General features: G+C 39.6%; 1 protein-coding gene across 1 annotated transcript in view; it reads left to right on the top strand.

The window, feature by feature from the left end:
* Nucleotides 1-1,418: 1,418 nt before the first annotated feature.
* RFTN2 (raftlin family member 2) overlaps nucleotides 1,419-13,245 on the top strand; it is a gene marked incomplete at its 3' end in the record, with an annotated part of 16,539 nt that continues 4,712 nt past the window's right edge. Inside the window, exons 1-5 of the mRNA XM_009079330.1 lie at nucleotides 1,419-1,608; nucleotides 5,735-5,918; nucleotides 7,793-7,904; nucleotides 10,400-10,712; nucleotides 11,941-11,949. Coding sequence (XP_009077578.1) covers nucleotides 1,470-1,608; nucleotides 5,735-5,918; nucleotides 7,793-7,904; nucleotides 10,400-10,712; nucleotides 11,941-11,949 — 757 coding nt within the window. The remainder of the gene's footprint in view (nucleotides 1,609-5,734; nucleotides 5,919-7,792; nucleotides 7,905-10,399; nucleotides 10,713-11,940; nucleotides 11,950-13,245) is intronic.

Genomic DNA, 13,245 nt, shown 5'->3' with positions numbered 1-13,245 from the left:
AGCTGACTGTGTGAGCTGCAGGTTCATCTTTCTTGAGTTTCAGTAGCTGTTAAAAATAAAATGCTTATAAGGTCATGTCCCTGAATTTATTCTTTTTAGCTTTTATGTTGGCATTGTGAACACAGACAAGGAAAATCTTCATTTTTAATAAAATTGATATTTTGCAATGCAAAAAGCAAAGAAGTTTTTTGAATTCAAGTGTGTAGTTCCTTTCATCTAAAAAGGTGTTAAGAATCTCTGCGGTTTTTTCTAGATGACTTTGTTTCTCTAGATGCAGTTAAAAAAGGTACATTTTCTAGCAACTTGTCCCAAGAGTCACAGGGCCTTAGGAAATCAATGACTGTTCCTTTTTATTCCTCATGTATTATCATGGTCTGTATCAGGGGTAATGACAGGGGACAGTTACAAGTGACTTATATAGCTAATATAAGAGCAATGAGAGCCCTCAAAATGACACTGAATTTCCAGGACTTACAGAGAAGTTTCTTTAGGAAGCAGTGTTGGAAGTCTGTGGCTGTACCAACTGAGGTCAGTCTAACAGAGGAGAAAAGGGCTTTGTTTGTTCAGTATCCATGAAAAATGGGAAACAAATTCATATATAACGATGAAAAAGTCTTTCCCATTTGAAATTAGAAACATTTTGGTGTCATTTTTGGCATTTTTCAAAACCAATTACTTAAGTTAATTTCAGTGGTGTAGATGCTTACTGATTTTTTTCTTGCTGATAAATTGGTACACATTTTTACATTATTAAAATATATTACAGTATGTTCATGTTGATTTTTTTCATCTGGAAGAAAGTTCCTGTAGGAGGGAAATAGAAGTCAAACTCTGAAATCTAAAATAAGGACTAAACAGCTTTTAATTTGCTTTCTACCCTTTGAGATGCCAGAAGCAATTTCCTCTTGAAGCTGACTTCCTTTCTGGAAGTGATTTTCCTCTCCAACCGTGTTGAGGCTCTTTTCTCATTCTTTCATTCTGACTAACTTGCTTTTTTCCCCTCTGACTTTACACTGCGGTTGAGAACTTCTGGAGGTAAGTAATGACAGACAAGTTTCTCTCTAACTTTCTTTTTCAGTTCTGCTCCCCCTCTGCCGCCCCCCCTCACCCAGTCAGTCTAGAAGGACAAACAAAGCACTCTTGGTGTCCTCTGCAAGAGAGCACTGATAGGGGCTGGCTGTAAATTGACGTGGCATGGAAAATCTCTGCTGGTTTGGAGCAGCTCTAATGTTGCTGCAGAATCAAGGCTACTCTCAAGCAAGTTTGTAGCTTGAAATCCTCACGGGGTTAGTGGTTCTGTGTTGCGAAGGCACTTTCCATTCATTTCCTCTTTGTTTTGGGAACTGGACCTTTTCTCTGTTTGGATTTACAGGTAATAGAAAACAAAATCCAAGGGAATTACTTGGTAACTTTTCTTTCTTGCTGCTCCCCCACGTTTTCCTGGAACTTAATTGCTTGCAGACCCTGCCATGGGGTGCGGACTGAGGAAGCTGAAGGACCCAGATGATAGCAGCCCTGGAAAAATCTTCTCCACTCTGAAGAGACCACAAGTGGAAACAAAGATGGATTTTGCTTATGAATATGTACTACTGGATTTTACTTTAGAAGGTATTTCTTTTATGTTGTATATTCGCTATTCTGATATAAGAAGGAATAGGATTTAGCTTAGTTCTGCCTTGTTTGGCTTAGAGTAAGTCTCAGATATTTTTACCAGGGCTAGCCAAAACGTGAGACTCTTATTTTGAAACAAATCGTGGCGAAGGTTCCTCACTTATATAAAATTACAATGGAAACTACTGAAGTATTTTTAACAACCAAACCCTCCAAATTACACAGCTGTCCTTGTTAAGGAAGCTGGCTGAACACTGGGAGAGATTTTCCTGGTTTCCTGTGAGTCAGACTCTGCCATCCGCACTCACTTTGAGTCCTGGTTGCCTGAATTCAGTGTGACGGCTCAGAAAACACACTCTGCCCGAGCCTTAATTGAATAACCATTTTTTTTAAATGCACTCCACTTCCCAGAAGAGGCTATCATTGTCCTTGTTACTTTAGGCAGAAGTAAGTCTGTTTCTTAGTTGTATGCTAGGAGTAACTTCCCCTCTTACACCCACCCCAGTCTCTTGGTAGATATTTGTGCAGAGTCTTACAGTTTCATCTTACTCTTTTTTCCCAAATGCTTTACTTGTGGTTGTTGAATAGTCCTTTGAAATCGTGACTGAAATGAAAGAGAATCTGTATGCGTAGCTGGAGGCAGACAGTGCTCTGTGGGATACTTCCTTCCCGAGGGTGTCCCTCTCTAACAGAGCAGCTCCCTGTTCCACAGGGCTGGAAACATAAACAAGCCCAGATGGCTGTCCTCTGACAACAGGCAGCTCTGCTCTGCACTCACTCCGGAGTAAATGGCATGTTGGAAGAACCCAATCTACTGCAAAAGCTTAATAACAAGATTTGAAGCAAATGCGGTTGGTAGAAGGGTTTGTTTAAAGGAGAAAGTGAGTGCAGGTCTTACTGCAATTTCAGGGGCTCCTTCATAAACAAAACTTGGCTTCTGCTTAGTTTTAACTCTGAATTGAAGTGCCATCAATATTTTATTTAAAATATAGGAATCTTTTAATGGAAAAACTGCAAGATGCTGATAGAAGACACATTCTGTTAGGTTATGGTACTTTAAATCCAACTGTACTTGTTGCTCTGTTTATTTAGCAGTTTCTCACTGGCTTGTTCCTTTTGAAGAAACAAAACTGTGTTGAATAAGTCGTAGTGGTAACATGCTGGAAGTGAAGCCAGGCTGCCTAATGCATTTCTGAATTACCTGCTAATTACTGAGAGTAGAAAGGAAAATTTCTTTGAGACCAAAGAGCATTTGGTGTTCTTAAATAGTCTGTGTTCTGGGTAGTTCTGCTATGTTTTAGTCACAGTTTCTAGAAGTGTTGTGTAAAGGATTTGTCGTAAAGGTGGTTGTGACTTTTCAAGTGAAAGCACATCAAACAAGTGCAAATAAAGGTGCATCTCTGTGTTTAACCTAGCAGTGCAGCAGTAAAGATTCATTTTTCTCCTGGTCAGTCTGATACTCAACAGTGGTTAGCTCCAGTGGTCTGCTGTGGAATTATGAGTGCTAAATAAGTGAGGTCAGTTTGAGATAGTTGCTAAACTTCTTTTATATTTCTAACTGTAAGCAAGTGGGTTGGTAATCACAGGTATCTTGCTGTTGAATTTAGCTGTGTGTCTATATAGCCATAACAAACTCTTTGTTTGGAGTCTCTACTTTTTAGAGCTAGGATAATGAATACAGAAAAAGAAATGGTGTATATACTGCCTTGGAAGCATTTCTGAATTCTGATTGCTTATGAAATGTGAGGATTGGCTAAAGTGCTGTGGGGAATGTGTTGGGCTTTTTTTTTTTCTTCTACCTCAGTCAACTCACTCATGTACTTGTTGCTCCTTGAATATCCTTTGGCTAAATAAAGCATAAGTGATAGCCCTTTATCACTTCAGACCTAAGTTTTTATTCTGGTGTCAGGTTGTGTTATATCTTTGTGGCACTGGCTCTGTGTCTGTGGATTTCCAGTGCAATATCGTCCCCTGCACAGGAGATTCCTGTTCGCCTGAGTGATTTGCTGCCATCAGATCTTGCACCCAGTAAACCAGAAAAACTGCACTTAATTTTTATAAGCTCTTACAGCAAGCTCTGTCCTGCATCAGGATACAAGTATAGCAAGGATAAAGGTGTTATTTCAATTCACTGTGCCTTATTCTGTGCTTCTTCTGGTGAAGTTGAAATGAGCTTGCTGTTTTCAGCAGTCCCTGATCTTCTCCCAGGCCATGATGCAGATTAGGTCAACCATGCTGTAGCCTAAATTTGCTGGCTGGAGTCCCTGTGCATCTTAACTAGTTATCAGCAGTACACTGTACCTTGGCTTCTCCCTTCCTGGTCCCCAAAATACTCCCATTCCTAACTGTAAAAATTAGCTTTGAGTTCCATGGAGGATGATCTGCATCAGGACAATCCCAAACAAGAATATTACAGTCAGTCTATTATTTTGGATGAATTAAAAAGTACAAAGGAAAGGGAGCAGTGGACTCCGAAGTGTAATTTTAAATGCCTGTCAGGGACTGTAAATTCCAAGGTCTCAATCATGATGCATATCTCAGTTGCAAAAACAGCTGCTATTTTCTGAGGTCAGTTTAAGCAGAAAACAGGGGTAGTTCAAATACTCCTAGTGAAGAAGAATATATATGCTTTGTCCACAACCCTCCTATTAGGGGAAAGAAGGAATATTGATGCAGCCCACTAAGATGACATGCTGTGAACTTCTCACTCTGAATAACAGTATGAATATGTATGAAATAGCTGTTTTGTCATCATCTGCAGTATTATTCTCATTTTGTAGTGGGAAAGTGGTAGATTGTTTTACAGAACACACCATGCATGAACCAGCAGAATTCTAATTCAGTTTATTAGAATAAAACACTTTAGCAGACTGAAGATTCCTGTATCTGGTTTATGATAATTTAAACTAGTAGGACAGACAGACTTTGTGAATTGCTGTGTGTTTAGGTCCTTACATTGCTTCCCTATTGCCCACCTGCAATATAGAGCATGTAGACAAGAGGGTGAAAGAACATGAAATTAACCCAACGAAGTGATGAGTGAGATTTAGGTAATTGCATGTATCTGGGGCGTTTAAATTTTTTTAAATTACAAAATCAAAGGAGACTTAGTGCATTTAATTGTTTTCAGTGATTGTATCGTTTGAAAGGGAATGTTCAGAGCAGCGTGTTGAAGTGTTTGTATCTTGGAAAAAATGTTGTGAGGTCACTTAATTTTGCTTTGAGACATCCTTCAGTGCAGATGAGCACTGGTCTTAAGGCACAGAAAGTCTAGCAAAGAGGGACCCATCAGAACACAAGTAGGTCACTTGCAGCAAGGGTCACAGATGAACCATCAGATTTCAAGCCAAGATGTTTCGTCATCAGAGTTTGTATCTACAAAGGATTCAGACTTTGGCAAATCTGTGCTGGTCAGTTTCTGTCTGTGAGTATTTATTTCCTGCTTTCTGGGAGCATCTACAATTCCAGCTGTACTTGAGAGGAACAGGAAATACTGACACATCAGACTGACTGTAGCAGGATATGTTGTGTTCTCTGTGAGAAGACCATGGATCAGAACATTCAAAAAAGGTTCTCCAAAAAGGTTTCTTTTTATCTATGTAGTTTTCCCCAACCAAAAAGGTTTCTTTTTATCTATGTAGCTTTCCCCAATAGTTAGTTACATGTTACCTAGGTGTTGCCTATTGATGCAGAATGTGTGTACACTCTGAGGGATCCTCCTTAGAAATTTGTGACGCCACAAATCTAATTAGGTGACATGTACTTATGTCTACAGGAAAAAGGATTTGTGACTATATCAAAATGGCAAACTACACTTCACAGGTCACTTCTAAGGGAAAAAAAGATTCAAGAAAAGCAAATCAATTGCTGTAGGCTTAAACTAAACCCATCGTATAGGAATTTACCTCAGAATTAGAATATTAAGCTGTAAAAATAGGTACTTCAAGTAGTTGAATACTACTGAATCATCCGTGAATCTGCTTTTTCTTGTATAAAGAGAAGTGTAGCTTTTTAACAAATGCCTTGGGATAGGTTTTGTGTGGTTTACATAAAAGGAACTCACCCAAAAGTACATGGCCGTACACAGAATCATGTGCTTCTCTTCTGCTTTCAATGCTTTTAGCTTCCTCAAACCCAGAAGTTATCAAGATCAGTTCTGTGTTGGATATAGCATCCCAGGTGGAAGAATATTACAGCAAAGGATATGTGGTAGGAGCTGTTCATCCTGTTCTGCTGCCCATTGGATGTAGAAGGAGTTTCCCTGCAAGTCACATGTATCGAGTGGTACTTTCACGATTAAAGTTAAGGTAACAGTGGAATCATTTAAATACACTATTGCTTATTTAAGCCATTTGTAAGTGGATTGCTCAATAAGCCTAACTTGGCTGTTTGAAATGCATGCCTCACAGAAACAAACAACTTCTTGTCTAGACAGGTGACCGAGATAATGTTCCTTACGTAATGCTAAGCACACAACGGGCAATGCTTACTGTGCCTTAGTAAATGTCCAAACAAAAATCCAAAGTGTAATGCAGTAGCATCTGTCCTAGAACCTGCAGTAAGTGCAAGATTAACCAAAACATGGGGAGAGTAATAAGCTGCTTTACATATCTCATGTCTGCTGTTGTTTGCTTTCAAAACTTTTGTTTTTTCTCTTTTCCCAGGGAAAATGACATATATTGCGTGAATTAGTTTGTCAGGGATAGTTTAGGTTTTTTCTTATTGAGATGGAAATAATCATTCTGTGATTGGAGGCCATACAAAAGCTTGATTTTGACACTAAGGGAAAGTCAAGAGTTCATGTTTGTTTTCCAGATCTGTGGTCTTTGTTTATTATTCCTGTTTTCACTGCAGTGTAATCACCCTGTGATCATGAAGAACATGTACAAAGAAATGTTACCATTACTTCCTTTGAATGCCAAGAAGATATCCTTTTGTTCTTAATTTGGATAGCTAGAGAAGTGGATTCCTTATTGCATTAAAAGCTGTCATGCTTTCCCTTCTCTCCTGAGTCCTTATGTGATGCACAAAGGTTCTTTCGTTTTATTTGGAGGACTGGAAGGGTGTGAATTGGAAGCTGCCACTGCAGTAATGCTTCTGTAAAACCTGTTCATTTGAGAGAACTTCTCAAACCTTTTGCTTGAACAAGCACTGTCCAGGGTATTTGCTGCTCATCCAACTTAACCGTTATAAATCCATTGCAGACAGAAGATGTTGCTCACATGGGTCAAAGCTTGAGTAAGAAGGCAAAATGCTTGCTCTTTGGAGCTGAGGCATCTGAGAGCTGGCACTGGCAGCACACAGCTCCCCCAACTCCCCTTGGCCCTCTGGATGTGGCATCCTTATGAAGTTGCTGTTTGAACCTTTAGGCCCTTGAACAGGTGAAGGATGAGACTCTGTGGTCCATGTGTGAAGCTGTTGGAATTAGGTTCCCTATTTCCTGTGCAGGTGCCATATGTACCTATGTTGGCTTTGCTATAGGCAAATACACCTTCTCTGACTACTGTCTGGAAAGCAGCCTTTTATACTGGAGTGTGTCTCGTTGAAGTTTCATTCTCAATCAAATGATTATGTGAAGGAAGTATCAAATAAAATCCCCTGATGTTACTGACCTACACCGAACATTGTTCAAGTAATAAGACAACTGCTTTACATAAAACGTGTTGAGTACTAGTCTATAACTCTAAGTGGAAGTTAGAGCTTGTTGGTCACAACAGCTGCAACTCTGCTTCAGCTAGAAAAACGAGGCAGCAGCAGTGTAAAAATCCCATTTCTATTCAGAGTGTGTTTTCTAAAAAGCTGAATCTGTTTTATGCTTACTGAATTTATTGCTTAAACTTGTATTTTCTGCATTATTAGAGGGGGTTTTGTTTATTTGTTAAAAAAGCAGAGCTGTTGTCAGTGAAGGTCAGTTTCCAAAAGATGTCTGTGAATGATCTTCACATGAAATTCCTGTTAAATATGACTGTTCTTACCGTGGCATTGTGACACACAGTACCTGCCACTTTGTATGAGTAACAGAGCAAGACACCAAAACCCCCTGAGTTCTGAATAAAAGTATGAGGACACATTGTCAGGATTTCATTCATAACTGTTCCAAAAGAAAAGAATCCTATATGCAAGCATTTGCCCAAGTTAGCTGCAAACTCCTGACAAAGACTGCTTTCTTTCTGTGTTCTAGCCAGAAGCATGCAGCACCCACAGGACAAAGGCACCCCAGGCTGGTGATTGAGGAATGTCCTTTAATGTATGAAACACTGACAAATGAGGTAGTGAAAGAACTGTTAGAAAAGGTAATGGAGGCTTTTTCCAAATTCTCTTCAGATTTTTATTTCTATCATATGTGTAAGTTGTATTTAGTGATTGATGTGGTTTTCCTTTTGAGTTTACTTTTGTGGTGTTGAATTTATTTTTTATTTCTAGAAGCTACAAAGCTTTTCTCAAAGTGAAAGAAGTCCTTTTTCTTCAGTAGTTACTCTTTCTAATGTAGGACTTGGTGCTTATCTCTGTAAAGCTGTGGGAGACTGTTTGCTTACACCACTGAATTAGGCCCAGACTCTATAAAATGCTTGCATGATAGCTGAAATTATATGTTGTTCTGAATTAAGTAGCTAAGAAAAAAGGTTTCTGTCTTTAGCAAAAATACATGTGCAGTAACTGTATTAAATATTTACTTGGCAAAGCTTTTGAAAATATTGTCTAGATAAAGAAAAGTTCTTTGTGTTTAACTCCCTCTGCAAAACTGAAGACTTGCTGAAACAGGAAGCTATTGTTATTGCAAGCGTTAGTGATATCTTTTAGGTTAGTTGCCAAGGAAAGAAGTAGAGGAAAAATTAATGATCTTGGAAATGCTCAGAGCTGTCTGAATTTTCTGAATGGCTGTTTTGACATTGTCAAGTGTTTGCGATGGGATCCCATTTTAAATTTCACATTTATACTATGGCTGAGTTGGTGGTGTAGTGTACCAGACAAAGATTCAAAGGAAAAACATGCTTGAAATGAGCAGTGATGCAGTGTTGGAAGCATATCTGGTACAGAAGTAGTATGGGAGAATAATTTGATTTTCAGTGCTTCTGGTGTTTTCGGAAGATGGAGCTGGTAATCCATTTTTTTTAAAACATCTGAAACAGTAAGACTTTGTGGTGTTTCAGGAAAAAGGTGACCATATTGCCTGGTTTTTTTCTCTATGTGGTTTGTTACGTTTAAAACAATTTTGGTTGTCTGTGAAGCAGCAGCTCTGTATAATCAATGACTGGCATACTGTATCATTGCTGTGTATATATAGTGGTAGTAGATAGTAACACTTCAGTCTGCCCTGGTCCTAGAAGGGGTTTGTAGTACCACCAGCTGATTGTTGCTCACTCTGGTGATTAATAGTGTATGTGAGTTAACTGAACTGCATAAAGATCCTTCCCTCTCTGCCCTCACTTACTCCAGTCCTTCCCAGGTGATTTCTGCTTTCTGGGCTGGGCCTTCTGTATTTACCTGGGAAGACTTTACTTCACAGAGGAGTTTGTAGCACAAGCTGACAGTGGGATTGCATTCCTAAATGACAGCACTCCTTATCCCAAGAAAAAACCCACCTCCAAGAATAGATGCATCCCACAGGTGGCACAGATGTTACAGTCGTGTATTGAGGCTTCAGTGCAGAGAAAAAGACATGCTACTGGCTGAAAGAGTGGGAAGCATTTTAATTTGCTCTCAGCTTCCTCCTTTCTCTGCTTCTTTGCTGTCCTCAGTGATAATGAAGTTGAGTAGCCTCCAAGGGAACCAGGGGGCAATGAATCATGGCATATGACAAAGATATTTCTCTAATATTGGAGATCAGTATTTTAGTAAGGCTGCTATCACATATTAGCTGGTCCAGAGAAGAGCAACGAGGCTGGTGAAGGGACTCAAGCACAAGTGCCATGAGGAGAGGCTGAGGGAGCTGGGGGTGTTCAGCCTGGAGAAGAGGAGGCTCAGGGGAGACCTTATCACCCTCTCCAACTCCCTGACAGGAGGTTGGAGTCAGGTGGGGGTTGGTCTCTTCTCCCAGGCAACCAGCAGTAGGACAAGAGGGCACAGACTCAAACTGTGCCAGGGAGGTTTAGGTTGGATATTAGGAAGAGATTTTTTTTATGGAGAGACTGATCTGGCATTGGAATGTGCTGCCCAGGGAGGTGGTGGATTCACCATCCCTGGAGGTTTTCAAGACTAGACTGGATGTGGTACTTAGTGCCATGGTCTAGTAATGATGGTAAGGTTGGACTCGATGATCTTTGAGGTCTTTTCCAGCCAGGCTGATTCCATGATTCTGTGATTTAAGAGAAACAATACTATACTGCACCACTATACTGCTCATCAGCGTGGAACACAGCAAGTAAAGTACTTGGGTTTGTTCTAAGTGAAGGACTTTCTATATATTGAAGTCACCTTTTTGTGGCCTGAGTCCAAAGGCAGTTAAGTTCTTCCCTTGAAATGTGCTTAATTACATTGTTTGTTTCCTCTTTATCAGCAGTGTTCTTTATTTCCTTCCAAGGATGATTCCCTCAAAATATACATTGACTTAAAGATTACTAGATGTGCAGGACAGCACGATCAACTCCTTACAGATGTGTCCTTACCAAAGCTCAGATTCCTGGTCATTTCCAGCAATGCTGGAAGACTTCCATTTACTTTGAACCATGGGCAGCATCAAAGAGTCTTCTGCAGTGGTATTGTTTTAGTCCTTGAAAATCAGCAGAAGTTTGAAACAGTTACATGCAGTTCTAACTCACTTTGCAGCTCAATTTCTGTTGTAATGCAGGTGAACAAAGCTGCTAAAAGAGGAAAGAAGTTTGTGGGGTTTGTGACACAACACATTCCTCAGCCTGAAGCCTGTAATGGAACAAGTGCAGAGGGAAGTGCAAAGCTGGAGTCAACGCTGAGCCGAAGAAATACGGAACACAGAGGAGAAAGTTTTGATGAAAACTATAAAATCTGGACTGAAGGGACACTGAGTGGTCACTCATCTGAGAGTGGGATAGAGGAGGAAATGCAAGGAGAAAGCAGACTGTTAGAGGACTCAGATTTCCAGTTTGGAAACGAATTCAGCCCTTCTAAACCACGACAAGGAGATGGTAATAAATGCTGCTTGTTTATTGCAAAAATAAGGTATTTTATTGAGGTGTTGGAAAAAATAGAACAGCATGTTCTGTTGTCTCAAATACTGGTTGTGGAAGATGCCTCTGCCTTAAATGCATACATATTTCTAAACAAAGTTGCCAGTTGAAGAAACGGAAGAAATCTTTACCTTCTGCTGTATGTAGTGTGAACCGTGGTAATATACTGAAGTGATCTTTCCACTTGCATAGAGAATGTTGTAAATGTACCATCGAAATTCTAGTTTGTAATTTCAAGAACAAGGGAAAATGCAAACAAACCTCCTAGAATTGCCCACAATGTAGTTCTGACTTGAAATGTGGTGCAAACAGGTAGCTTTTTTGATTGATACGTGTGTAACAAATACGTGATAGTAAAAATCTCTTCTTTTAGAAGGATGCAGTTGTTATAAAACCTTTTCCTAAATGCATAGAGTTTTCACTTTAATCATTAACATGTAATGCATTTCCAAGAACATGTTGTGATTCCAGTTGTGCCTCTCTCAAAACTGACAACAAAGAGAGCCCCTTCCAGCTAGAGCTGCAATTTTACATGCTTCTAGCCAACTCACATCATGTACAGCAGACAAATCCGTTCATAATGGATTCTCTCTGGTTAATGTGCCTTCAGGAAGCATCCTGAAAGAGGTCACTTAGATTAATGCCTTGACCATGAAATCAAAGAGGGTAATTGTTACAAAATGAATTTGCACAAGGGAAAAGTAAGCATTGAAAGTATAGGAAGGAAAAGTATAATTGAAAAATGTTGGTGCTAGTTGTAGAAGAGTCTGAGGTGCTTAGTGTGGTCTGTGTGAAAGGTTGTTTGAAACAGTGACTTGGTACTGAAGCACTAAGGCATCCTGTCTGCCAAGAGGAAAAGGTAAAAAGGAAGAAGTCATTTAAAGCCCAAGAACTAATGCAAGACAGCATTGTGTGGAAGGCAGGCAGCATCAAGCTTTCCTGTCAGGCTGCATTTTGACATAATAGGTGCTTCTGTGATGGGCCAGACATGTTTTAATTGCTCTCCAAAGCAACCTTTTCACTTCCCTGTCAAGAGTTCAGCAGCCTCTCCCCTTTGTAGACTGTCAGAATAATAACTCTAATCACTGAGATAATCAATGTCCCTCTTAACACTTGAGTAAAAGCAGTTCTCCTGCAAGTGAGCCTTTATAGCATAATCTGTTTGAGTTTGACTCTTTTTTAACAGCTGGAAATAGTGTGGTTGCTGTATGTATCAGAATATAAGTCCTGCAAGTGAAAAGCAGAAAACTCTTGGTTGTGTCCAGGAGTCTTGTTGTCACAGACTGGTGTGACCAGGTGGATCTAGCAACCAGTGCATCCCCTACATGCAGTGTTCCCAGGAAATGCTTCAAAAAGCTTTAGCAAGGCTATGCCAGGCTTCTCTGTACTAGCCAAATAGTAAAGTCACTGGAGTTCATAAGGCAAAACTTCTAGAAATTTAACCACCTTTCTTGGTATATGTTGTATGTAACATCGAAAAGTACTGATGTGAATTTTCAAAGCAAGTCTTACATGCATGTAGATATGTACTGCCATGTCAGTATGCTATTTCTGTCTACCTCAGCTCAGAAGAGGCAAAACTGTCTCCAAGTTGCAGGTTTGGGGATCGTAGCATATGAATTTGGACTATTTCGTCACTTTTTGACTTACTACATCAAAATCTGACTGTAATACATTACTTGCAGGGGCAAATTTCTGATAGATGTGAGCAACTGAATAGTTGTGTTGGGAAACAGTTATTTTTTTTTCTGAAAAACAAGTATAAGTGATCTACTTTAGTACATGGGAAAGGAAATTAAGGTTTGTCAGGATAAACACATCAATGCTAATAAACCGCCTGTGGAGGTGATATAATAAATCTATAGAAAGGAGAGTCATCTCATACTGATAGTTCCAAATTTTGGTCTGAATGTACCTCATTCCAGACACCTGATGTCACTTGCAGTGGATGTGGTAACACTTCTCAAAAGGAGTTCTTCCAGAGATTGATTTGGATGACTTGCAGTGTAAATCCTGCTTTGGCTCCCTGTTTCTGGAGCCTGGAGACACTAGCTTCTTAAGTGGGGTCATCTAAACCAAGTTCCTTTGCTTTGGCAGTGTGAATAGCTGTGGTTTTAGAGGCTGGTTTGTGTTGATTTAGGCTGCTCAGTAGTATTAGATAATCTGAGAACATTTTTTGGCAACTGCTTTGTGTTATTTCTCCACAACAGTGACACACCTGTGAGTGTGTCTGTAGAATACATTTATATAGCTAGGATTTCATAATTTGCCCCAGGGATTTCCTGCAATGCTATGGATCTGTGAATTTTAATTTTTGATGAATGCTTGTTTGTGACTCTGTTTTTGTAACAGTGCTGTAGTAATACCTAGATGTGAAAATTATTTGAGGATATGCAGGTTTTGTATGCTTAACTCACATGATCACCAGTTGCTACTGGGAAGACCCAGTAGGCAACTGATTATACCGGTACTTTAATTATCTTCAGAAAAT

This window comes from Acanthisitta chloris, unplaced genomic scaffold (assembly GCF_000695815.1).
Source record: "Acanthisitta chloris isolate BGI_N310 unplaced genomic scaffold, ASM69581v1 scaffold14177, whole genome shotgun sequence".
Taxonomy (NCBI): Eukaryota; Metazoa; Chordata; class Aves; order Passeriformes; family Acanthisittidae; genus Acanthisitta; species Acanthisitta chloris.
This window is presented reverse-complemented; position numbering and strand designations above follow the sequence as displayed.